The 26,729-nt window shown below is 39.2% G+C and overlaps 1 protein-coding gene and 1 long non-coding RNA gene across 4 annotated transcripts in view; one reads left to right on the top strand and one right to left on the bottom strand.

Annotated features, from left to right (window-relative positions):
- ulk4 (unc-51 like kinase 4) overlaps positions 1-19,562 on the bottom strand; it is a 123,589-nt gene extending 104,027 nt beyond the window's left edge. Inside the window, exons 1-17 of one of the 3 annotated variants that reach the window (XM_066691566.1) lie at positions 19,376-19,562; positions 18,584-18,723; positions 18,001-18,100; positions 17,485-17,624; positions 16,361-16,523; positions 16,032-16,133; positions 15,578-15,661; positions 14,913-14,988; positions 14,298-14,393; positions 8,242-8,360; positions 7,751-7,820; positions 7,367-7,427; positions 5,810-5,914; positions 5,378-5,438; positions 4,083-4,264; positions 3,085-3,131; positions 1,714-1,792 (exon numbers count right to left, since the gene is read on the bottom strand). In XM_066691566.1, coding sequence (XP_066547663.1) covers positions 1,714-1,792; positions 3,085-3,131; positions 4,083-4,264; positions 5,378-5,438; positions 5,810-5,914; positions 7,367-7,427; positions 7,751-7,820; positions 8,242-8,360; positions 14,298-14,393; positions 14,913-14,988; positions 15,578-15,661; positions 16,032-16,133; positions 16,361-16,523; positions 17,485-17,624; positions 18,001-18,100; positions 18,584-18,721 — 1,623 coding nt within the window. In that variant the 5' untranslated portion in view covers positions 18,722-18,723; positions 19,376-19,562. The remainder of the gene's footprint in view (positions 1-1,713; positions 1,793-3,084; positions 3,132-4,082; positions 4,265-5,377; positions 5,439-5,809; positions 5,915-7,366; positions 7,428-7,750; positions 7,821-8,241; positions 8,361-14,297; positions 14,394-14,912; positions 14,989-15,577; positions 15,662-16,031; positions 16,134-16,360; positions 16,524-17,484; positions 17,625-18,000; positions 18,101-18,583; positions 18,724-19,375) is intronic. The other 2 variants (XM_066691564.1, XM_066691565.1) reach the window with 2 other exon arrangements.
- Positions 19,563-21,244: 1,682 nt separating this feature from the next.
- LOC136713813 (uncharacterized) lies at positions 21,245-26,118 on the top strand. The gene is made up of 3 exons (XR_010804979.1): positions 21,245-21,375; positions 23,036-24,097; positions 25,614-26,118. It is a non-coding gene; the product is annotated as an uncharacterized LOC136713813 (long non-coding RNA).
- Positions 26,119-26,729: the final 611 nt, after the last annotated feature.

Genomic DNA, 26,729 nt, shown 5'->3' with positions numbered 1-26,729 from the left:
AGTTTAACAATAAACGGTGGACACTGTCTGTGCTTTATCCTCAGTAACCTCCCGCAGACCCAGGATCCAGGTTTGATGTTGTCACATGCTCAACGCTCAATGTGTTCTTGCTTAATTAACAGCAACATCCAGTAAAGGGAATAATAAGTTGTACTCTAAGGAATTATGAATTTTCTTCAGAAGAAAAGAGCATTTATTACACTAAAAAAAGTTAGGAAAAAAAAGAATCCATGCATTACTTAAAATAATACAATATTGCTGATAGCTCTGCATACCAGAGTTTGCAGAGGTGTAAATCCAGAGGCAAATTAAGATAAAGCTGTCCACTAAGATTCTTGTTAATTGCAGATCTTGTTCGATTGTCAGAAGCTTTGCAACTTTACACACATAGTAACAACTGTTGTGACACCAAAAAGATAATGATGGCACTGAAACAGCAAAGGAGCCTGGTCTGTTGTTTACCTTCCCCCAATTCCACGCATTATGCTTCTCATCCGATAGAAACAGGGTGTACAAACTGGAGTGATTTGAGAACAAAATAGGTCAAGAAATGTAATTGTAAAAGAGGATGAACAGGTTAATGAAAAGTAGCCGAGAATGGACGAACAGTCCCTTGTGCTTTCCTCTCTGATGCCAGCTGAGGACGAGGGTCTGACAGCAGTCGCTGCAGGCCCTTCTGTGCCCTGTGCTTGGCAGTGCCCACTACCTCTCAGCAGTGAGCTGTCTGGTTGGCAGTAGTGGACTGGCTGTAATGTTCCAATGCCGCCCTGCCTGTCGCAGAGGGAAGTCACCCTCCTGCGGTGCACAATGGCGTTCTGGAGGCCTGCCAGAGCGACAGAATAACCCAAACCCTCAGAGCCACGACGCTCACGATATCTTCAGGCTGCACAATAAAGTCAGGGTGCCAAGGACACAAGCCACAGAGCGACTGGATGAGCAGCTCTGCACACTAACGAACATGTACCAACATGTAACTGTACTTAGCCATGGAAAACCACATAAGCCGTGGATCATGCACAGAGGCGCCAGCTTCTACATCAAATGCAACTTTGTATTTTAACTAATTAACCACAATGCATGTTCGCCACCTTTGATGTTTTGCTTGCAATCCCACGCATGTGTTTTTGGTGATTCGAAAGACCCTACAGCTCGGTATTCCTAAAGTACATTGATGTGTCTCTTTAAAAGACTCGTCCGCTTCCTTTTACAGGAATCAGATCTCTTGGTTTATACACAACACAAATTACCATTTCGGGATTTTCCACCAAGAACAATGGGGAATCCGAAATGCTGTGTTAGGGTGACATCTGGTGATTGTTCTTGGTACTGCAAAGCACTAACATCTTACCTGTTCAGATACATTTTGCTTTTCACTGTGAATCAGTCCAAAAAAATATGTCCCTCCAAAGGAAGTTTAACTGAAATGTAACTGCAAGTATTCAGCGTTCAATGTGCTGGTAAGGCAGGTTCTATGTATGAAACAGTTGCTGCAGACCATGGTAAACAACATTAAGTGAAAAGGATTTCATATAGGATAAGACGGTTTTTCTCATAAAAAACACTGTCCAGTATTAATCAAGTTTGAGTAGTTTGGTAAAAACTGAAAACATGTAAAGTTGAAATACAAGTTCATGTGACAGTTCTTAATGTAAGAACAATGCCTGTTTTTTACACTGATTCAATTCACGTGTAATTGAAGTAAAATAGACTTACTTCTGTAACAGGCACGTCTTCATTCAGCTCTACAGCATGAGAGGACAGTAACCCAATCACTCGAATCACCTTGGCACGCCTAGAATGCAAATACAATAACAATATAAACTTCATTAACATTACACACGTTATACATATACATTTAGCATCTAGGCATTGCTGTCAAATCAAATTAAACTATTTTCCAGTGAACCGATTCAATATCACAAATCTGCTCAAATATTTCTTAAAGAAATCAATGTATATATTTAATTATTGATAACTCCATATTCCAGTAGGTTAGCTGTGTATTTTTAAAACATCTGGGGTCCTATGTATAAGAACAACAGCCTACATCAGTTTAATTTCCTCTTTTCTTCAAGAGAACTGCTTTATGTATTGTGAACTCATAGTAGTACAGCACCCAGCATCTGTACTGCAATTACCTCTTGGTACATTATTCAACATCAACTAACCACAGGCCAAAAACAGCCCATTCACTGTTGTGGGTTCTACACAGCACAATATTTTGCTTAGTTTATGTATTTTTTATTATGTAAGACACTGGAATACATCAACATCAAAAGGTATCTAGGTTGGTATCTAGTTCAGAGTAATTTATTTCACATTGGTTGAATGTTTCTTGTTTTTAGGTTTGAACTGTGAGTTGCCATGCTGACTAACTATTCCACAAAAATCTTCTGATCAGAGTTTTCAAAACATTTTGAAAGGGAATAAACTAGAAAAAGTGTTGCAGAGGCTTTAACCTACTCCACTCCTGAGAACTGCATGAAGCTATAATGCACCGTATACTAGTTTTAAATGCACAACACATCTGACAAACATTACAGTCAGATTAGATTTCATATGCAAAGTTACATTACAATACATAAAACATGGATCAGGTAACAAGAGGCTGTTGTTATGGCCGATTCCCTTGATCAATATCTGATCAGGAAAGACTTTGTATAAGCCAGAATACTAATCACCTGCATATACATTTTTGGACAATGTGTACTAAATGTAAAACTGCTTTCAGCTGAATGACAAGTACGTGACAAGACCTCACAGATAATAAATGTGTGCTTTCAGTATGACACACAACAAGGCATCTGTTAGAAGGACATTTTAACAGAAAAAAGCATGACAGGAATGGATTTTTAAGTAATGTTTTTCTCATTTGAAAATGTAATGTTCACTGTAATTTGAAGACAATTGATGAATCAGCACTTTGTGCAGTATGTCATCTATAAACCCCCAGCAGAGGGCGGTATACAGGCCAGACACCAGCGCACTGCAGTACTTACGCCAAGCATTCTTCACAGAAATGGTCCCTGTGAATGTAGAAAGCAGATGCTTGTGGTTTAACCAACAGAATCGTGTAATACTCACACATCCCAGTTAGGAGCTGTGCGCAACACATGGGTTAATGACAGGAACTGTTGAAAAAAATAAAAAATCATGAAAAATGAAGAACCAAACCATTACTTTTCTAAGGTAAAACTGAAAGTTGTGAAATGCTGTGACCCTTTATTGGTCAAATTCATTTTCTCTCAGAACTTAAAATTCTAGATAATATTTTCTCATATATAATTGATTACATTCAATGACTACACAAGAGGAAAAGGCCAATTTAAACCTTTCTTTTAGTTTATTATGTGCAGGGGCTGGATACCCAGGTTCTGTGAATATCAGTCACAGTAATTAAAGGGGATGAAAAACATCGGGTGAATAAGTTCAGAGTGTGAAGGATGTGTGCCATTGTAAAACTGCACATGCATAAACATCAAACTAAGATCAAACTATTCTGCAGTTATTACCACATCTCACAGTCCCTTGTTTCTCACTTTAATTACTTATTATGATTTAAAGGTCATTTGTTAAACACTGATTTGTGCATCACCGTCAGACTAATTGGAACACATTTAGAAGCATTTAAAAATGTCATGTTCCCATTAGCATAACAGCATTATTCACAGCACTATTTTATGAAAACCAATCGGAAAATCAGAAAGTTGAGTGAAATCAGTCCTTTAAATGGGAGTTTCCTGTAACACCTAGATGACTATTGTTTAACTTCCTTAAGATTTGGGACATATTTAACTGCTTACCTAATTAATTTCCTCCATCCCCAGATTGGTGGTTCAGTACACAAAGACCAATAAAAAGCAGGTTTGAACATTAAAAGTCTAAAATGAATTAGGACACATGCTTGACTACACTGCAGCTGTTTGAAGGGCACTCCTCCTGCCCTAAACTTCATTAGATTGAGTTCTAACCTTGCGGGCTCTTTAAATAGCTGAAAGAGTCAACACTGCACAATGCGGCTGACTGCCACCGCAATGCAAAGCATGCAGGGCATCCAGCTCGGTCCTGGTGGCTGCACTTACCAGCTGTGAGTTGATTAACCTTGTGGCTGCTTCCTTATGGCCTGACACGGAGCAAAGATAGCACAGTAGGTTCAGCTTTGTCCTGGGAGCTCCAGTCATCTTATCACTCTGACCCAGTGAGGAGCACAGTTGCTGCACAAAGCTGTCCCATGCCTGATCGTTCAGAGATGCCAGTTTCTCAGCTGCAACAGAAGGGTTAAATTACTCAGCCACTCGCTCAGGTTAACAACTAATAAAACGCAGTTCTCACTTGAACGACATTAGCAAAACCATTAGTCTACTGTTCATCAGCAAGTACGGGGTTTCACTGCGCTCGTGTTATGAAGGTAAGATGTTCTGAACTGCAGAAGGTATGGTGCTTGACAAAACTATTTCATCTCATCGAACACAGTCCTGTTGGAGAGGTAGACAATTCAGAAAATAATTCACTTTCAACTTCATTGGAAGTTGGTATCCTGAAAAGTATTTCTAAAATGCACCTTCTGCAGAACCCCCAAAGTACAAAATACAATAACACAACCATCTGTAATACAGCTACTGAAATCAGTAACGCATCCTTTATTTCATTAAACAAAGTCTCAGAATAGAAAGATATTCTGTAGTGGTGACAGACTCGGGGAATGTGAAAAGCAACGCTAGACTTATCTTGGTAATCAAAGGAGTGTTTATTTTATTTTCATGTGTAACCTACATTAGGTATGTATTGTAAGACTATGGATTTGTCTGACATTGTTATGATTCTAACTGGCAATTAAAGAAAAACATAGCTTCTGGGGATTACTTATGAGAAGCTTTCTGCAATAATGTGTGGTAAAGTAGAATTGCATGTTATAAAAGCTGTGCATTTAATCTAACTGTTACACAGAATCACATACATCTTTCCTTACACAGAGGATATCAATAACTCTAAGGGTAACTTGGCATCTATCCAGTTACATTCTTATACTTATTTTTATTCAACTTTGTATACAAATTAATGTTTTTGCTTACAGTTTTCTTTCAGTGCAAGCAAGGGAAACAAACAAATATTATAGTGGGTAGATTTCAAAAAGTATTTTTCACCCTTTGGTTTAGAAGTTTTTTTTTTAAGGAGAACGAGATAAATTGTAAAAATCAAGAAAATAAATATAAAAAATATTCCTCTGATCGTTTTATCTTTTAAAGAATGTACATCATTTCAAAATTTTGGTAAAAAGGGGTCCTAAAAATCCTTCCTTCGTAACATTTCATATGAAGTCCTTTTTATGAACGCTTTTCATATCAGTCACAACACTGCACTACAACCCATACTTTACCTGGAAAGGCATTGACACTCAATGTTTTAGGATCAAATCTCACAGGAGCAGGTTTCAATATCTACAAAGGCAAAGCATTAATTCAGTTATTTTTATAATTATGATTTAAATGTGAAAAGTGGAGCATTTCTACCTGTTGTGTACTAATCCCAACATAAATAAAAAAAATGAAAAAGACACACATTTAAATTACAATAACTGTCATTTATATTTAAGAGAGAAGAAAGGAAGGGAGACAAAGAAGTTGCCCAAACTGAAGAAAATCAGTTTAACTTTATATTAATTTAAAATACAGTACATCTGCTCAGATTACCTAGACTGTGACCTTTAGATGACTTCAATATGTATTTTAAATCTGTGAAGTATGGCCCTTTTACATATAGAAAACAGAGAAAATGGTCAATCCTGATGAAGTCATGAAGCATCCCCTACCTTAGGATTGTCAATGATCGGAGTCACAACAAGGTCAGAATCGATGTAGATCAACTCCTTAAGATGGGAATGGGCATCACCCGGGTTGGCTACAGGTATGAGGTGCTGTCAGGGATGCAGCAGGAAAAGGTTTATTTCTGTGGAAGAACGTCTTTAGTATAACAGTTATAGACAGAATGATCCAATACATAAAAACACTGAGCTGGCAGAAAATGTTCACCTGCAATAAAAACTGATCAGTGCAAGTGTTCCAATATCCTTTCAAATCTAATGTACCTTCTTTAAGAGGCGAGACAGCCACGCTAAAACAGTGTCAAATACAAGAAGACACCATATGCATTCATTTGCAAATCTGATCTTGCACCTAGGCTACAAAGTTAGGAACCTTTAAACAGACATATATTTCATCAAATTATAACTGAAAGTGAAGTGAAGTCAAACACAGGAAATGAAAGAAACCCTGATGACAGGGGTGGGATTACATTTGTATGAGGAAAAGAGACCAGCCACAAACATATGAATTATAAGATATAGTCAAATCATGCTTTGAATAACTAGAACAAATACATGGATCAGAGAAAAAATAAAAGTACTGTATGTCACATCACTGAAAGGGAGAAAATGTTAAAATGAAGAACAGACCAAAGGTGGACAAATAAATCAAAAGCATCAGAAGAGATGGAAAAAGATAAAATATGTGAACATGAGATTAATTTTGTGGAGATTTGTTGGTGTCACCTGGAAAAGAGACACTGTACATTGAAACAAGTGGAAAACATCTTGGGGAGGTCTTCAACCAGCAGTGGATCGATAAAGGCTGATAATATTCACATTTGCTCAACCACTGTTCGTGAATGATTTCAGACTCGGCATCGCTGCTATGTATTCACTTTGCTTTTCACACTCTGACTGAACTCTGAAAACACTTTAGAACACAAAATATAATATTATAGTATGGAGAACAAATTCTCCATTTCTCAAGTTCAGGCACTGGCTTTATAAATGTGGAATGGAACTTATAAATTAACCGATAACCATAATGATAAGTTAATTATTTATTGGTTCGCGGTTATTGTGATTGTGTGTTATTGTGTGATCAAATATAATGGCCTGCTTTAACGATAAATGAGAAAGTGTATGTTTCACTCAAATAAACAGAGTGAATCTTAAAACACAGCATTAGCACAGTTCTAGGTAAATACAGCAGAGGGCACTACCCATTTAACAAAGCTATAGAAAATGTCAGGTACTCACAAACCTATTGAATAAATTCACCCAAAAAACATGCCTAACATCCTTAACCTTAACAAAAGCCAAGTTTTAATGGGGACCCAAATATGAATGCTACATTTGATTTAAATGCATAATTACTGCATTTTCATTTTTCTAAACAACCTAAACAAAACTGTAATGATCTCACTGAAATTAAGGTTTGTTTTAAAGTTTATTATGGGCTGGGTATGCAGAAAAGGTTGATGTGCCACACAACATTTTATGTTAAATAGGTGTGAATTAGACTCAATAGGTTTGGGAGTGAGCTTTGAGCATCAGACTCACTTGTGTTTTGGATGCCTTCTGGACAGAATCCGTCGCTACAATGCTAGTCCTTGGTGTAGACCTGTTTTAATAAAACATTAACTTATAAACAGTAAAAAAATCATAGACTCCACCCAGTATAGGTATATGTGTGTACACATCTGATTCTTACATTCCTACTGATACTTAATATGGGTTTAAATTATACTTTCCACTCACTGGGCCTCAGAAAATTTGAGAAACAACTTTTCTGAATATCAAATCAAATAATTCTGAACACAGTTGGTTTTATGTGAGATTACAATGACAAAAGCGTACGCTGTTATTTTAAATTGCACAGTCCTTTCAGAAGAGGAGTCATTTTGACTGGTTGATAACTAGTAAAAAATAAATAATTCTTCATACCTGAAAAGAAAAACAGATTCACTTTCTTCTCTATCCAGAGCACTCTTTGGTCTGAAGTCAGACACATTATCTGGAAGGGAAAACAACATTTGAAAAGCATAAACATTACTTCCCAAAATGCAAAAACAGATCAATTTAAGTACACATTTGTTATCAGAACAATCTTGAAAAAAGCGAAACAATATGTACAGATCTAAAGAATCTAGATTCGTACATGGGGCCTATATGTTTTCCATGCTTCATGCATCAAAAACACTCATGTAGTATATCTGTACAGGGATTTAAATGACAAGCTGGGAGAACCAACATGTCTCAGTATTGGGAAAGACTTGAAAGTGATTAATAAAACACCCATTAAAAGTCAGAGACAATTCAGGAACCAGTTACAGTGAGGGCAGATCATGAGACAGAGATATTATCACACCTTCACAAGCATTTCTGACTGCAAATCAGAATCTCCTGTTCCAATGGTAATTCCTGGAAAACATTACCTAATTTGAATGACTTGCGGAGATGCTGGCTGCTCTCCAGGCCGGCTCTTGATCCCTGTAAGGTCACATCTGCAGGACTCTCTGCTAACACCAGGCTCTCACCCCTCTCAGTGCTGCTGCTGAAAAATATCCAATCCGAGGGTTACAAAAAACAACCAAGCTTCCCTCCTCTTACATGATACACTGCCATACAAATACAAACTACACAATGTCAGAGACCAAAAGAAGTTAAAAGACAATATTAAGATTCCATACTGAATCCCAAGCTGTGTGCTTACATCTGGTGCATATATAATAACAGTAGATAAGAAAATCCAACACAGTCCTACACAGCACAGTCCTTCCTAACAGAAGTATTTACAAGTTGCCACAGAGAGAGACAGGAGAGTACAGGTGAGAGGTAGCCATCTTGTTGTTTGACTAGTTTCAGAATAGTCTTAGCATTGCTCATTTTGTTTCAAGTTTGCCTTAAATTGACGTTAGCATTGTCTGTAGTTTGCCTAAATTGAAGTCAATTCAGTTCAGCTGCTGAGTTGGTGAAAGTAAACAGGTTGTAGAAGGGAGTTGCTGTCTAGGACTAGCAGGAATTCTATTGCAGGAGGAGCCAGGTGGGGCCAGTTAGGTGTGAATTGGGGGTAGGTAGACAAAAGCTACTTAAAGCAGCTGTTGAGAAAGAGCTGTGCTGTTTCTCGCTGACAAAAGTTAGGCAGTTGACTAGCAGCAGGAACCAAGAGAAGTATAAAGAAACAAACAAAAAAAAGTAACATTTAGAAGCATGTGGCCACTACAGTGTCAGGTTTGCAGAATGACTGCCTTCCTGGATGAACTCATCCAAGAAGGCTTCATTTGTGAACGTTGTCGGCAAGTTGAAATCCAAGAGATCAAGGTTCGTGATCTTGAGGCTCAGCTTGTCGATCTGCGCTGTATTAGGGATATAGAAGAATTGGTCAATCAGCCCATGAGAGAGATGGTGTGCACGCCAAAACCTAGGAGAGTTGAGACCTTAGAGCAGGACAGCGTAGAGAACTGCTGGGTTACAGTAGGTCGTAACCGCAGAAAAGGGCATGCACAACCCCTAGAGACACCCCAAGAGCTTGAATTTCCCAACAGGTTCCAACTGCTGGACACCAAGTTGGACAGTGACAGCTCAGAGGGTGATGGGGGGGGCAGTTGAGCACCAGAGCACCATGGTGTCCACTCCCCCCCAGAAGAAGGAGGTAGTTATAGTAGGAGACTCAATTCTTAGAGGTGTAGATCACACAGTGTGTTCTAGTGACAAGGAGACCCGCATGGTATCTTGCCTGCCTGGTGTTCAGGTTGCAGATCTCCCTAAACTAGTAGACGGGCTACTGGCCAAAGCCGGGGGGAATCCACTGGTCATGGTCCACATTGGAACCAATGACATAGGAAAAGGTAGGACAGAGGTTCTGCAAGACAAATTTAAAGAGTTAGGAACAAAACTAAAGAGCAGAACCTCCACGGTAGTTTTCTCTGAAATACTTCCGGTACCACGTGCCAGGCCAGGGAGACAGTCAGAGATTAGAAAGTTTAACACGTGGTTGAAAGCTTGGTGTAGGGAAGAGGGGTTTAGGTTTATGGAGCATTGTTCTTTCTTCTGGGATAGATGGGACCTGTACAAACTGGACGGTCTACATCTAAACAGAAGGGGGGCTAATGCATTGGGAGAGGGTATGTGCATAGAAATTGAGAATCTTTTAAACTAGGAACCAGGGGGGCAGGGAGCTCTGACAATGGGAGATGTTCCACTAAGGAAAGAAAACCAAGGGAAACTGCCAGTAGGAAAGTCCTGAAATGTTTGTACCTCAATGCCAGGAGTATAAGGAACAAGATGTTAGACTTGGAAGCCACAGTGCTGGTGTGTGACTATGATGTTGTAGGAGTGACAAACATGGCTTAGAGAAAATGATGGGGATGATTACAAGTTGGAAGGATACACACAAATGGAAATTGGGCTTCAAGGCATTCAAAACGGAAAACAGGAGACACTTCTTTACACAGAGAGTAGTCACAATCTGGAATAAACTACCCAGCGATGTGGTTGAATCTGAAAGTTTGGGAACATTTAAAAATAGTCTGGATAGGATCCTTGGATCACTTAGATATTAATAAACACCAAATGAGCACGATGGGTCGAATGGCCCCCTCTCGTTTGTAAACTTTCTTATGTTCTTATTTCAGTGTATGGACATGGGGCTCTATCATAATGTTGCTTGTTTCACCCCCCACTATATTGAAACACCCAGTGTTAACTGGGACTTGAATATGGGAATTACAATAATAGAAAAATAAACCCTCCTTTCTAAAAGTAAAACCTATTTAATAAACTGTGAATCACATATCATTTCTGCCTCCATCATTTCAAGTAAGAGTACATTACCGTGTGAGGTTTTAATTTGAGCCCAGACTGACTCACATTCCCATAATCATTTCCTAACTCTAAGGCAGCTTTAAACCAGATTTATTTTGAGAAGCAACAGTTACAAGCATCAAAACTCAGGCTGTCTTGTGATATACAAGAGCAAGAATTCCCAAATCCGGGGATTCCTGAGAGCTTTACAATGCTCTCTGTTCCCAGAGTACTACAAGAACAACTGGACAACAATCCAGTTCTACGTCAGGTTAATGAGAGAGTGTCTTACAGTAGGCGTCTTTGAAAAGTCTCCTCCTGACTGTGGTTCCCTGCCATTTCTTCTTTCACCTGTCAGTGAATGTGCTTTACTGCTATTCACTTGCGATTGCCTTAAAGCTTAAGAAGTGTGCTCACCTGCTCTTCAGAGTGCGGTTTGAAATTTTTTCTTCCTCTTCAGAGTGTATTCATATTTCTGTCTCTTTGGAGCGCGGACTACATTCTTCCTTATGTTTATTATCATTTGCTTCTCTTACGAGGTAAGTGTGCGGTAGAAGTCTCGATCAAAGTCGGCCTCGGTCCCTCCACGGAGATCTATCGCTCAATAAGTCCAGAGCAACGCTCGAAACACCGGTCAACCTCGACCACTTCGACGACGAACTATGGATCCCTCGACTCCCTTATTGATATCAACTTCCACATGAAATCAACCTCCACATGTCCATCCCGTATCGACCTCGACCGACCTTGTTGACCTGTGTGTCGACCTCTCGACAATATGACCTGCTCTCGACCTCAACTCGAACACCGAAGGGGACAGTATCAGAGCTGAGGAGTTTGGCGAAGTCCATCTGCCAGAAGAGCTGTCGGCCTATTTAGAGAGTCTGACCGAAGGAGACATAGACACGGATCTGTTAACTGGGATGAAGCCAAAAAGGGCTTTCCACCGTTGTTCCGGGTGCCAGGGCAAGCTGCCCTCGGACAATGGACATGACTTCTGCGTGCGCTGTCGGGGCGAGAAGCATGCCCAGAACGCACTGACGGGAGAAGGGGACTGCGTTCACTGTGCGGCATTCATGGAGGCCACGCACCATAAGAGGGCCAGGAACTCCCCATCGGTCAGCCGTCACAGCAGAAGATCCGCACGCAACTCTTCTGTGGGCTCAGCTCCGCGTGGACATTGTGCAATCCACATGGAACCAGCTGGCATCTGCTCCTACGACTTCAAGGCAGGCAGATGCCATGTAAGCAATCGGTGTCCAGGCTGGTTCAGGCTAATGCTATATTTTGGCAAAGAATCGCTTTGCCCTAATAAGCAGTGCAGGACAACGGACGCTATGCTGAAGAAGGCGTATGCGGCAGAAACTTCAGCGGTCCGGGCCAATAACGCACAGGACATATTGATCCTGTACATGGGTTACCTGACAGGACGCCTGAGGGAGTGCCAGTCTATGGCGGATGTGGAGGAGATGGAGCTAGTTAACGCCTATATGACTGACTTCCTGCAGGAAGGGGCGAAGGCCATGGGGAGATCTCTCGTAGCTATGATTGCAGCCAGATGTCATCTGTGGCTGACGCACGCAAAGCTCCAGGACAAAGAGAAGTCCGTCCTCCTCGATGCTTCCATCACCCCAGGTCAGATGTTCGGAGAACTCTGCATCCACGATGAAAGTTTATCTGGCTACCATCTCGGCACGTCATGATAAAATTGACAATGTCTCCCCAGGAGCGCATTTCCTGGCGATTCAGTTTCTGAAGGGTGCAAGACGCTTGAGACCACCGATAAAGGACAGAATTCCAGCCTGGGACTTGGAATTAGTGCTGAAGGAACTGAGCGGTGCTCCCTTTGAGCCCATCTCCACAACGGAGCTCCGCTTCCTCTTGCTCAAGGTAGCTTTTCTTGTAGCGATAACGTCGGCAAGGAGAATTAATTAAATTCACGCCTTGTCTGTGGATAAAGCCTGTTTGATCTTCTCAGGAAGCAAGGACAGAGTCTCTCTCAGGACGAACCCGGCCTTCCTGCCCAAGGTTGTGTCGGCGTTCCACATAAACCAGCCTGTTGTCCTGGAGTCTTTCCATCCCCCTCCACACTAATTGGATGAAGACCGCAGACTACACACACTCTGCCCTGTCCGGGCTTTGAGGTACTATATGTGGAGGACTGCACAAAGCTGCAAATCCGACCAGCTGTTTGTCTGCTACGGTTCCACCACCAGAGGGAGGGCGGTTTCAAAACAGCGACTGGCGCACTGGGTGGCGGACGCGATCCAGCTCACCTATGAGACTGCTAATGTTCCCATGCCTGAACACATCTCAGCACACTCAATGAGGGGACAAGCCATGTTGTGGGCTCTTTTTCAAGGTGCCACACTGCAAGAACTGTGTAATGCTGCAACCTGATCCGGTTCTATTGTCTCAACATGGCGGACCGGCTGCGCCCAAGCTTTGTCTCCCAGGTACTTCTAACTGTAGCCCTCAGTCGCCGTGATGCTCTGCTATTCTTGTCATTGTGGGTTTAGGCTTAGTCAGGTGTCAGGACTCACGACAGCTCTGGTATAGTCTTCCCATTAGGTAATGGCTGTCTTTCGATTTGAAAGGGAACGAAAGGTTATTATCATAACCCCGGTTCCCTTAAAAAGAAAGACAGTCCTTACTCTTCTGGGGTTGCTCGGCCCGACGACCTTCCTGATGAAGAAATGGCAGGGCAGTCATGAGGAGCCTTTTCACAGATGCTGGGTGTGGGTCTTCCTCCTGCCAGCAGGGCCCCTATTGGGCAGCTTTGGTACATGTTTTCACTGATTGACAGGTCAGAAGGCTCTTTCCATTAGGTAATGGCTGTCCTTTTTCAGGGAACTGGGGTTATGATAATAACCTGTTGATATTGATGTCATTCATGCGTTTTGAGGTTCTAGTATTGTAAAATGTACAAACATATACATGCAAAATTCAGAAACAGACAGATTGGCTATCTATTTTGCACACATTTTAACAGTATTCAGTCCATTTTGGTTATTTTTATGTCGGATAAAATATTTCTTCAGGCAAACTAGATAATGCAAAATTGTCTGTTAAACTGAACTCATGCAGTCTGTCCCAATCTAGAAATGGATAATGCACGTTGCTGCTTAGACTATGGGCTTCCTCCCTTGCAGACAGACTTATCAGACAGCACTCTGAGGCACATGACATTTCTGTCCACCAGCAATGTCTAATGGTTTCTCTCATTTAGGATGCATTACTTCATCAAAACATACTAGGCCAGTTGTACAGCACACCCACTCAGACTGTATTAGCTCTGCTGCTGCTTTAAAATGCAAAGCAAAACTATTCAAAGTTATAAAAATCAGCCCAGCTCTTTTGCCAAGTCACAGATCTTGTTTCCAGGGCTTGCTTTGAAGTGTTCAAATTTCTAACGCTACATATGAAAATGGATTCCGGATTTTCCAACAAGGCTGTTCTTCTGTTAAGCGTTATTTATTGATTGATTTCACCTGTACAAGGGGAGTATCCATGGTACTGCTGTCTTCATGTAAGTAAGTAAATATTCAACTCCATTTGCACACAAACACATTATTTAGGTATCAAACAGAATTATACAGAATGCCTTTAGGTCAACTAAGTGAGTGAGTTTTCCTGTCTTGGTTATGATATTCATCATATATCTCATTACAGAGTTTTTAAATCTCACCTTAAGTTTATGCTTCTGGCTTCAACAGCACTGTCTTGTCCTCCAGTGAACGCTCCATTCCAAAATGGGTGATGTAGCAACTCTGCCCAGTTCATTCTTTACAATGAAGGAAGAGGTTAGAAGAATCAATCACACTGCAATTTGTAATCAGCTGAGGATCACTGATCAGAAACTACTGCAGTCTCCTTAATTCCAGGGCAACAATGACTGAAGTATTTGTCTTGTCATGCTTATTAACCATGGAAAACAAAATCTGAAATTCCCTAATGCAGACCTCTTCTCCTTCAACAATTGAACTGGGTATTAGAGCTACAGACATTTTTGGACAGAGCAAGAAATACAGAAAAGCATTTATGCACAATTTCACAAACTAAGGCCTACACCAAATCAAAAATTCAACCTACCCGCAAACTGCAAATTACAAACTTTTACCATATCGCATTTGGATTAATTAGTCGTAGAAAGTAGTCTTCTGAGAGTAATTTAAACTGTGATAGGGTACACATTTGTATTTGTGATTTACGGGTATGTCTACATTTTGATTTGTTCTAGCCATAAGTGGAATGCCATATAAACATATACCCATCTAGTCCTGGTTCTCAAATTGAAATGTACCTTTTGCAGGGATCTTTCTGAAGCAATCCATCCAATAGGCTCTGAAACTCTGATGTAGGATTTGAGAAAGATGCACCTTTGAAACAAATTATTATTAGTAGTATATAAATGTATACAATTTAAACAGTTAAAACCCCATTCAGTTAATTTTATAATCCGTAAAATACATCTCCTATTGCAACGTTTTTTTGTCTGAAATTATGCCTGTGTGCATAGCTGCTGACTCAGCAGGGGTATAATATGTGCCCCAGTGAAATGATAACAGAAATATAAGGGTAAACTGTATTTTATTTTATATTGTATTGTTTTTTGCATCCAATATAAAGATATTTATCACACTTTTAAGTGCACTGAAGTTGAAATTAAGATTTCAAAAACAAAACCTGTCAATAAGCTGTCATTATTTTAACAGATTTCACAATCTGGCTGAAGTTTCTCACACAAAAACCTTATACAACAATGGCAATGGACCTCCAATTAAAACCCATTTTCCACTTTAAAACCAATTCAGTGTTGGTGCATTTCATTTGTGTAAAATCTATATTTCCACAGTAAAAAGATTGTACATGTCAGCTAATCTAAAAGCAGAAGTTTTTCAAATTTTCTGAACAATTAGAACAGGCAAATAATGCACTCGGTTTCATTGCCAGTTGTTCTTTCATTACCCTTTTGCTTGGGAGGTAGTGGGTCATCATGCAAAATGAGTTCAACCAATTCTGAAAAGACTTCAGAGAAAAACGGAGGTTGTCCTGCAAATAACACAAATTAAATAAGTATTAAGACTACAAGCTTCGTATTATTACAACATTTATTATTGAAATATTCTTTAAAATAAGAAGCACTTTTTGGCCCCTAGACCAAATCAAAACTGAATCACAAATGGCAAAATTGCACCGTATTGTGGTGTATTTTATTCTTAGAGGCAACAACTTCTAAATTAAAACATGATTGGTTTGTACCATGTAATTGACAAGTAGGTGAAAGATTTGTTTGCTACAGGCCATTCTCTCAATACATTTGCATTTTTTTTTTTCATTTACAATTATTGAATGGAACAGAAAACCATTTCTCATTTATACAGTTATTGAATGGAACAGAAAACCAAAGCAGTTAACAAACCTGAAAACATCTCATAAAATATGCATCCTAGTGCCCAGAAATCACTAGCAATGCTCGTCTCTTCTCCCTGCACCACCTCAGGAGCTGCATACATTGGAGATCCTAGAAAAAGAAGCACATATAAGTTAAATATGAAGCACTTGAATATCACAAGGTCCTAATCATCTATTGTAAGTCTAAGTATAATATAAGGCTTATTTTGCTAGCATATACTTTGTCACATGTTTCTGTATCCAACCATAAATGTATCCAATCTTAAAATGACATGGTGCGAGATTCTTACATCTGAACGGAAATCAAGGTAAGCATCACAAAACAACTAAGACAACCTTGAATTCGGTTCTTGATGTTTCTTCTTGGTGTGCTTTCTCCACCTTCAGCCCCTCCTTCCTCAGATAAGACTAATGCAAAGAACTCCTCAAGGCTTTCTCCCTCCGCTTTGGCTAAAGAGAAGTTGGAATATTTCAGTGTTCCTGGACCATCTAGCAAGATCTGTATAGAAAGGGGTAAAGGCATGAAAGTTCATGATGTTTATTATTAATAATAATAATAATAATAATAATAATATGTTACTTATATAGAAATAATGAGAGCACTGAATAGGAAATTCCAAATAGGAGTTCCTAGTTTGAAGTTAGTTTCTGGAACTGCCTCTTTGCATTACCCTGAGCTAGTGCCTTGACAACACTGCGATTGATTCTTACGATGACACATGCAACCAAAATCCTATTGTAAGTGACCCTGTAATAGCAGCTGTTAATTCAGCCCTTAGTCATTTGGGATAAAAGCATATGCTTAATGGCTGCAATTTATTATTATTATACTACTTTAAACCAAGACATGGACGTTCTGACAATTCAGATCGTTGTGTGATACTGACACAGTACTGCATAAATGCAATATGATTAAATCTTCAAGTATTATTCCCTGTCCCCACCATTTCTTAATTCCTCATATAGCAACATTTCGCAGTCAGAACTACTGGAATAACAACTACTTCAGAATGGCCCTCGACCTTGCAAAATACATTTGTTAATGCCAGCATAACACACACACTGTGAAAAGTCATTGCTACATTACAATGTTGAGATTTTCAAGTTAGAAAATTGAGAAAAGGGTCCAGATAACTCTAAAAAACAGTCAATGAGTAACAAATTCACTCTGTAAAATGACAACACGTCAGCATACATTAGTAGTCTCCCAGGACAGGACACTGAGATTAAGCACTAAAACAGTGACACATTTATACAATACTAATGACACCTTGACAGGTTAATAATCAGCCAGCTTTGAATTGCCCCTTGTTTTGCAATGTTATTTTAAGGTAAAACTAAGATGATATCTACGTATCTTTCCAGCAAAGAAGCAAAGGATGGCAGACAAATCTGATTAGATATAAGGATTTGCAAATGATCATTCCGCACATTCCACCTGGAGAAGTTTTGTGAGTTACCTTTGCTGGAGTAATGTCAGACAAGATGATGCCAAGCTCATGTACATGTTTGAGACCTTTAATTAAATCAATCCCGAACTCCATCACGACTTCTTCAGGAAGACATTCATCCTGACTGATAACTGCTTCTAAGGACCCTCCTGTAATACAGAATGAATGGAATGAAAATCTAAAATTCTATCACAGAGAAACAAACTCAGGGATATATTTCATGTTATTGTTTCAAGTTATTTTTATTCCTACACAATGTTTTACCTTCAATGGGTACACTGAATATTTATATGTATTTTATTGTTTCTTTACTTTTATTTTTCCCACTACTGAGATAGGAATTGATTTCACAAGTTACAACATGGAGGAAAAGTCAAAGGTCCAACTTTTCAGTGTGAAGATGTCATTAAAATCTGATCACTGAAATGTACTTGTTTTTGCTTCACTTCTAAGCACAATGTGGTCTGAATAGGTTCTTTGTCTTAGGTGCAGTAAGGGCCTACTTTTTGATTCTGTGAGACTCACCAGTACACAACTCAACCACCAGCCAAAGGTGGTTGCTGGTCTCATACCACTCATGAAAGGAAACAATATTCTCATGTGCTATATCATTGGTAAGGCGTACCTGCGGAAGTAAAGACAAATAAAAATTACATTTTCATAAAGGATTTGCTTTCCAATAATTCTTATCTGTAAATATCATTTAATCTTCTTACAATTTCTGCTTAGATTTTAAAAGTCTTTAAAGGTACTCCATAGTAATGTATGTACTACATGAAGATAGCTGCTGCAGAGAAGCAAAATACTAAGAAACATACAAACTTTGCTTACGAGAAATGAATATGTGGTGCATTTTCAAATTATAAATACTGTGGACATGGTTTTAACCTGCACATACCGAGGTGCAAATTCACACAGAAAGAGTTAGAGACATTGTCGATTCCAGTTCTCTTCACACAGACCTATACTGCAGACACCAAACTTTACGCATATATAGGGCAAAACATTTGCCTGGGAATGTGAGCATCTGCAAACCACAGTGCAGCTAGTATTGCCTGTGTATCACATTACATGCATGATAGTTTGTTGTCTTTCTCCAGGTACTCACATGGTTTGTTAGCTCTGCCTTCTTGGATTTGTCACTGCAGACGATTGCTACGAAGTGTATTGTTCCCTTCTTTCTCCCCTTGTACACAACTGACTTGCTCCCTCTTCCGATTTCTTCATATAGAAAGAAGTTTTCCATACCTGTGTATTGGATTAAACACTCACTTAGTTTTATACATATCCCTCACTGGAGTAAGATTAGCTTTTAAGTGCCTTGATGACAGTGATCAGTTGTGGAGAGCAATGAACTACAATAATACGACAGTCAATAAACTGAGCAATTCAGACTCACACAGAGATTTGGGTTTATTGGAAAGGAAAGGGATGAGCAACACCCAATCCTATCAGCCCATTACTGCTCATTTAATAAAAGAGTGAAAATCAAATGTTGTTGGATCTTGTTGTGTTTGTAATGTTTCAGAGTTTATACTTGCTCGTTGTATGAAGGCATTTATAAAATTAATGGTTCTAATACACCACAGATAAGTTAGTGACACAATATAATAAATACACATTATCTAAAGGTACCGACACGATTGCTTTTGATGATAGTAGTCTAGTCAACACAGACACGACAAGTAAACCTTTCATGCAAGCCAACAAATGCTAGTTATTCAGTTTATAAAAATATGATATTGTTGACTTTGTTCTAGATATCTGTATATAGGAGAAGGCTTCATAATTCTGATTAAACGTTTTAGTTATCGGGCTGTGATGAAGACTACTGCACACATGCAAATTACAGTAGTGCTTCGAAACACTAAACCAGTTTAAAAATGGGGGGGAAACTAACCTCTGCACACGTGTGGTCAAGAGACACGCAAAACCGACATCTGATCAAACGAAGACGAAGCACTTCTTTTCCAAACGCTGACTTTTACACAGTTTCAAACCCCGACACTTTGAAGCCCCTCTGACACAAACTCTCAACTAGCGGAAGGACTGTCGGAACATACTATTTTCAGTCATTCAAGGTGTACCGTCGGAAAGATTCATACACATCATTCTAATTATACATTAAATAGCTCAAAAATAGTTTTTTTTGTCTACATGAAATATCATAGATCCATCTAATTTAACACAGATCAATAATATATACAAATGCAGTTGTAATTCTTGGGTGGGGGTTTCTGGACGCCCCTACGTTTGAGCGCTCCCTCGGTCTCTAGGATACCAGCGAGGACGCTGTAACTGCCACTAGTGAACTGGCGCTCCTGCGCAGTGCCTGCTGGGACAGCTCTGCACGGCTGACATACATACAGCCTGCCTGAATCTTTTAATATGGCCAATATTGTATTGAATGTTGGACCTGAGCAATATGTTTATTTATACTAGATCCCAACCTCAGCAGAAAATATACAGTTAAGAGAAACAGGTATAGCCGACATACTGATAGATGAGAACTGTGTTTAGATTGATAAAATGTCGGTTTTTTACATACTTTTACAGAGATCCAGGCTTGCAGTAAGGCCTAAATATGAACTCACATGTTTTCATATATAATGAATTAGCTTGTACAGTTTTTGTAATAGTGAAACCATTAAACCTTTACATATTAAAACAGGTTTAATTTTGCTATTTTTTATGGAAAGCTTAGATTAATATTTGTTTCAGTTTTTAAGGTAAATGCACATTTACACAGCCTTGTATATAAAGAAGAAAGATGGAGATTACATACTTGCCGACTTAAGACCAGGCCCTATTAAATCATGTGACAAGCACCTGCCTTCCCCAAGGTTTAGTTAAGAGCAGAACTCCCTGGGTGTTGTATAAATAACACTCACACATTTTAGGAATAAAACATTATTTTAGATGATTATCAATGAGTATGAAGTTTTGGCAAGACGTCATTGAAATCCATATTTTAAGATGTGGATCATACCATGGTACAATAGGATATATACTATTGATCTCTTTTGTTTTTAATATGTAGAAAACACTAAACGCACCCATGATTATCCCAGTAATAATTGAACGCTTTATAGTTTCCCCCTATGTAAATCTTGGCTGGGCTGAAGGGAAGGGCTGCAAGATCGACCTCCTGCACAAATAACATTGAAAATCAGTTATGATCATCATAACCCTATGGATGTGTTGAGCCCCAGTGTGATCCGCGTCCTCCACCCCTCTCTCTCTCTCTCTCTCTCTCTCTCCAGCTGTGGTGGGCAGTGACGTCATGCACAGTGCAGCAGAGGGACAGAGAGAGAGAGAGAGAGAGAGAGAGGGGACTATGGCGAAATAAGCGTGCAGTGGAATCGACCGGCTTCTCATTACAAGCAGCTCTATACCAGGCGCATCTGCGGTCAGGAGGACATCGCAAGGAGTGTTTGAAAGCCGTGTTGCCCTCGTCTCTCTCTGCCCTCGACACACTGCTGTGTCCACACGGGTCAGTCCGCCGTCGTGGAGGCGCGTCGGGTTGCGTTGCGTTGCGTTGCGTTGCGTTGCTGCTCCATATACAGGATCCCGGCTCCTGTCGTGTGCAAAGTTTCCCCCGTAAACCTTGTGCACTGGACTCTATTACACCGCATGTGCAACCATTTTCACAGCTGCAGTGTCGGCTCTGTGGAACTGCTAGCTTTGGGCTGCAGTGAGGCGGTGTATAACTATACACTTACAGCTGAGGGGGTGAAAGACAGGAAACCTTGGCTTGTCAGGACAGCGTTATCAGTGCACGATCTGGGGAGAACAAAATACAACTGAAACAATACGGCAAGTCGCAGGAGCGGTTTACGACGGTGGAAATCGGCATCATTGGGAGGATTTCCCTTCATCAGCAGGACCTCGATTGATTTGGTAAGTTACAGTGTTGCTGTATACAAAGCACCATGCTGTGGAAATACCAGTCCTGTCTCTGTTCTCATGGCACTCCCAAAATAAAATCTAGGGATCATAGTGGTTTTGCCAGTCTTGATCTTTATAAAAATAAGTGAACGAGGGCTTCCCAGCAGGCAAAATACATTAGAAACAACGTTGTTTCAACGCCATATTTCAACGTTGAATATACATTGAAAATTGGTTGGATTTGCAAATGGAATCAATGTCAACTGTCAACATTCCTTCAACATCAATTTAATCAGCAAATGCAAACAAACAGAAAGAGAGAGAGAGTGATGACAGAGTTCATCTGAGGGGAGAAGAAAAGAAAACAACTAAAATACACTTTCAACTATACAAAAACAGCAGAGGAGAAAACACTGTACAGCTTCAGGATGAACCTAGAATGAAACTCCAAACATTACTTTATGTTCATGTGTTAGAAGACAGAACCCTGCACATATTATGTAGAAAACAACACAAAATGTGTCATAGGACTATTAACACATTATTTGTGTAGAATTTCTACACTGTATATTAAACCTGAAGAACAGATTTTAAAAATGCTATCAGTCTTTTTAAAACTAGTTCCATGCAAGTTATGCTTAGAGAGCACTTTTATACACACCCAGTTTCTCCAATGTTTTATACATGTCTCCAGCTTTATTCAAGTTGAAGTAAAAAAAAAAACTATGCACCGACATTTGTCAAATTTCAAATATCATCAACGGTCACTCATACAATATTTTAATTGTAGTTACTATTTTGATAATGCATTTGAATAATGCACAAATAATAGTTTTGTTATCCTGTACTGAAATATTTTGCTAGTAAAACTAGCCGTTAATTACTTAAATTAACGAAACTCTCATATTTTTCCTTTAGAGGAATGTGCTTAAATTCTAATTATATACCTTCATCATTTTCTACAGTATATAGCAGTTAAACATTTAAACAGCAACGACCCTTTCAATAGCCACACAATATATATACACCCTTACTGGAGAAACCCTCCCTCCACACAGCCGGCGCAGTGAAAATGGAGGCTCTTCCCAGGTGTTCAAGTTCAGTCTTTCCCGCCTTCATCTGATTGGCTGATCACTTGACGCTTTCCGACTCTGATTCGTCAGCTAAGCGGTTTGTCATAGAGTAGCATTATATATATACACACACACACACACACACACATATATACATGTATGTGTATTAACGGATATATATGTCTGTGTAATTATTGTCTTAATTAATCAGCAGATTGCTTCATTCCTTAATACATTCTGCCTTCTGCAAAATGCAAAAGTGTTACAATGAAACAATTAACATTGCTTACACAGTAGTTAAAGCGATTTCCCACCACATCCAAATATACATGTTTTTTCTAAGGGTAAGCTTTGACACGAACTGCATTTTAGCTCCATTATCTACACGGGGGAGGTTAAAGTTATTTTTTAGATATACAATGTATATATTTAAAGATAACCAGACTAGAAATAAATGTTTAGCTGTGCCCTATTCTGATATTTGATCATAAAGAAAAGTTTTGTGAGTTGCTCTTCAAAATATCCATTGGATCTTCTTGATGGCATTATGGTGATATAATTTATGACATGTCATTTGTTATTCTCTCTCTGTTACACAGGTAACCAGGCAACTGAGCAATTCTCCGTTCGCCAGAGGAGACGAGTGCTATAGCAGGAGCTCTGTGGGGATAAAGAAGGGGCACATTTCTCTTCAATACAGTTGTGCGTTTCAGTCTTATTCAAATATCCTGCCACAACAAGGTCACAGATGTTCAGAGCACTTTGAAATGATTGTCATTAACGAATGGCTAATTCAGTGATAAACAGTCCATTGCTTTTTAATCATAACACTGCCTGTTGTGGCTGAAGCATGCCCAAATTATTATTAAAATCATTAAAAAAATAAACAGTTGAATTCCAAATTGAATGGTTTAATTATTCTTATGATTCTGTTTACAGAATGCTAGATGGAACAGAATGCTAGACTAAAACTGCCTGAACAGTCTGTTGATCTTAGTTTTATTTATTTATTTATAAAGGTCAAGTGTCATCCATAAAACATACAAAAAGAAAAAACATAACCAATTCAGATCAGTGACACACACTGTACTTCCTAGATGATCCGACAGCATGCAATGAAGCCCCTACAAGGCTATTTATCTATACAGCCCCTTCCCACAATTTAAATCCAATACTGTGCAAGTCCATATGAGATTCTGACCAGAAGGGAGCTTATTAGAGATCAAGACAAAAAGGACCCGCCGTTTCATTAACCACATCACCAGCCCAGACTGAATCGATTAACCCCCCTTTTTATTGTACAATCAATAGAGATCCTTCCTTCAGTTCCCTCAGGATCTCAGTCATATTTCTCTTGAGTGTCCCACTGAACTAGATTTGACTGTGTAATGATATTCAATTATATACCTATTTTCTACCTCAGCAAAATCTTCTTATTGATTAACTAAATAATAACTAATTTCATCTGGGTAGTTTTTTTAAATCTAAAAAAAAAAGTTACTTGAAGGAACTACGAAGATGTATAGTCAGGGCTTTGTAAGAAATCTAGAAACAAGACATGACTCTGCAACCTCAACACTGGAGAGACTGAGAAGAAACCCCAGCTATAAATCACTGACCTTTCTGTCTGATATTGAAGAGCACATAGAGGCAGGTCAGAAGTAAGTACCAACCAAGAAAATATACATGTGCAAATTAACGTTTATTCTGTCTGAAATGCTGAATTGATATCAGTTAATAGTTTTTGTTTCATTCAGTTCTATGTTTAAAAAAAAAAAAAACATTCTGGATGAGCTGAGTATTTTCTGGGGTAGCGATCCTTGCTTTGTCAACGCAGTACATTAACTAACTGCCGTAACCAATAAGAATAGGGGTGCATTTTCACGTTTTGACCACAACACAACCTTTGACCAAGAACTTGTGACCGTAAAGCAAAAATGGACCGGGTCCTTAAAAATGGTAGAGGTTGAAAATAATGTAATCGCAGTAATTCTGAGTGTTGCTGATGAACCAACAGGTCAGTAATGAATGTAATGCTATTCTCACACATGTCAGAAGTTATATACCAAAAAATGCAAAATATAATGAGAAAAACGTGTTAGACTGCATTACAATGTACACTGACAGTAGTTTGTTTCAAGATATTTTATGTCAAACTTTAAAACTTCTCAAAAACAGTTGTTTTGAGAAAGCAATCAACTGCAGACCTGCACACCCAGACTTTGGTATAGATATAGGCCTAGATATACACACAAATTAATGTCATGCTCTGCTCTCGTTACGCAACAATGAACCGAGAGCCGAGTTTCATACTGGGTTCACTGGTTCAAATTATCTGTGGCCACTGGGTCCAATGACCTCACATCAAAAACACACAACCATACAACCTGATGACCAGGTCATAGCATGAAAACGCAACCTCGATCCTGAGTACGAACCGATCCAGGCTTCTGTAGACTCTCATTCCCAAGGTTATAGCTCTAATGCCTGCATTCTCTGTTTTCTGTGTGAATGGGTACATGCCGGCATTTTCAAAGCTTTCAAAGCCAGTGTGAATGGTGGTGCAATAGGAAAAAAGCAGGCAACCATTGCCTGCATTTTTCTGGTATTTCATTGTGAAAGAGGCTATATAAATACAGCAATCTGGCGTGCCGTATTGTACATCGAAAGCCGTGCTGTACACCCACTGATACAAACTACTACTAAAAAGTCTTTACTTCGTAGCAGTTACAAATATGAGTAGAAAAAAAAATCATAAAATAAAAACCAAAACTGTGTAGTGATTATTACGTGAGTAGAGATGCACGGGTCTGGGGTGATTAGGTACAGTCACATGTTAGAGCAGTGGGTAATGGGAAAGGACACGGGGCATGATTGTGTACACTGGAGACTTCTGGTGGTGAACTTGGGGAAGTGTCATGGGGAAGACCTGACAGATGTGTAGATCATAATTTTTATATCACTTGATGCCATTTTCATTTGTTTTGAAATCTGTTATATTAGTGATCTACTGTAAGCTAGAGGCAATTCAAGTACAAACATTTTGCTCAGTGTCACAAGGGGCAGTACTTATCCTCTCCATAGAGTACTCGTCTCTCCATACATCCCCTCGAGACCACTGCGCTCCTCCAGTGCCAGAAGACTAACTCTACCTCCTCTCCACTCTCCTTCCTCCAGAGCCGCTCCTTCTCATCCCTGGCCCCTAAATGGTGGAACGAACTGCCCACCGAAGTCAAAACAGCAGAGTCCTTGACCTCATTCTGGCACTTACTCAAGACGCATCTTTACAGACAGTACTTGTAATATTAGTCCTTTTATCCCCGTTAGATAGCACTTCACAGTTTTTATTATGCTTACTGCATTCTTGATTGTTTTCCTCCTTGCTCCCTTTCCCACAACCCCTGACTGTGACCCTACATCTTGATAGCGCTTAGCTTTCACGGTCCAGGATGTAGGACCTCACTTACTGTACTTGTGTAAATTGTAAATTGTAATTTGTAAAATGTATTATCTTGAATTGCTATGTTTTAGTTAAATTGAATTTGTAATGATTGATGCCTTGTACTTACTGTATTTTTGCACTTATGTTGTAAGTCGCCATGGATAAGGGCGTCTGCCAAGAAATAATAATAATAATAATAATAATAATAATCCTGATAATAGAGCCCTGCGGGGTACAGCACACCTGCACAATCGTAATATTTTCTCCAAAGAATGTGTGTACTTTATGGCCACACTGACAAAAGATCTAATGCAGAAACCAGTGCTAAATGTTTAAATATACATGTTAAATATGTGATTGTGTTACACAGATAGATTTACACTTTTACCATTGTTTAATATGCATATTTATCCACCCAATGTCCAGTGCATAAACATCATACACTTGGATGTGTACTGGCTTGCAAGTTAGGCAACCGTATATGCCTGTAGCAATATTCCATAAGTATCATCCAGACTTTACCTATTTGTGTAAATATTCATAATAGCAGACATTTTGTGTTTACACTACAGCCGCTTTGACAACAGTGGCATTTGATACAGGGTTTGTGTCTTAAGTCGTCTTCACTACCATATATATATAAAGAGAGAGAGAAATAAATGTACATGGATTATTGAAACTCTGTCCAAACTCTGATTATAAAATGCATATACACATATACGCATATACAGAAATACACATTCAATCTGTGGTGAGTGAGGTACTTTACATGGTTCTACAGTACATACACTGTATGAAAATATGTTTACCCTGTGTGGAATAAGCTGAGCTTGTTCACTGGTAAGTGCAGT

This window comes from Amia ocellicauda, chromosome 18 (genome assembly GCF_036373705.1).
Source record: "Amia ocellicauda isolate fAmiCal2 chromosome 18, fAmiCal2.hap1, whole genome shotgun sequence".
Lineage (NCBI taxonomy): Eukaryota > Metazoa > Chordata > Actinopteri > Amiiformes > Amiidae > Amia > Amia ocellicauda.
This window is presented reverse-complemented; position numbering and strand designations above follow the sequence as displayed.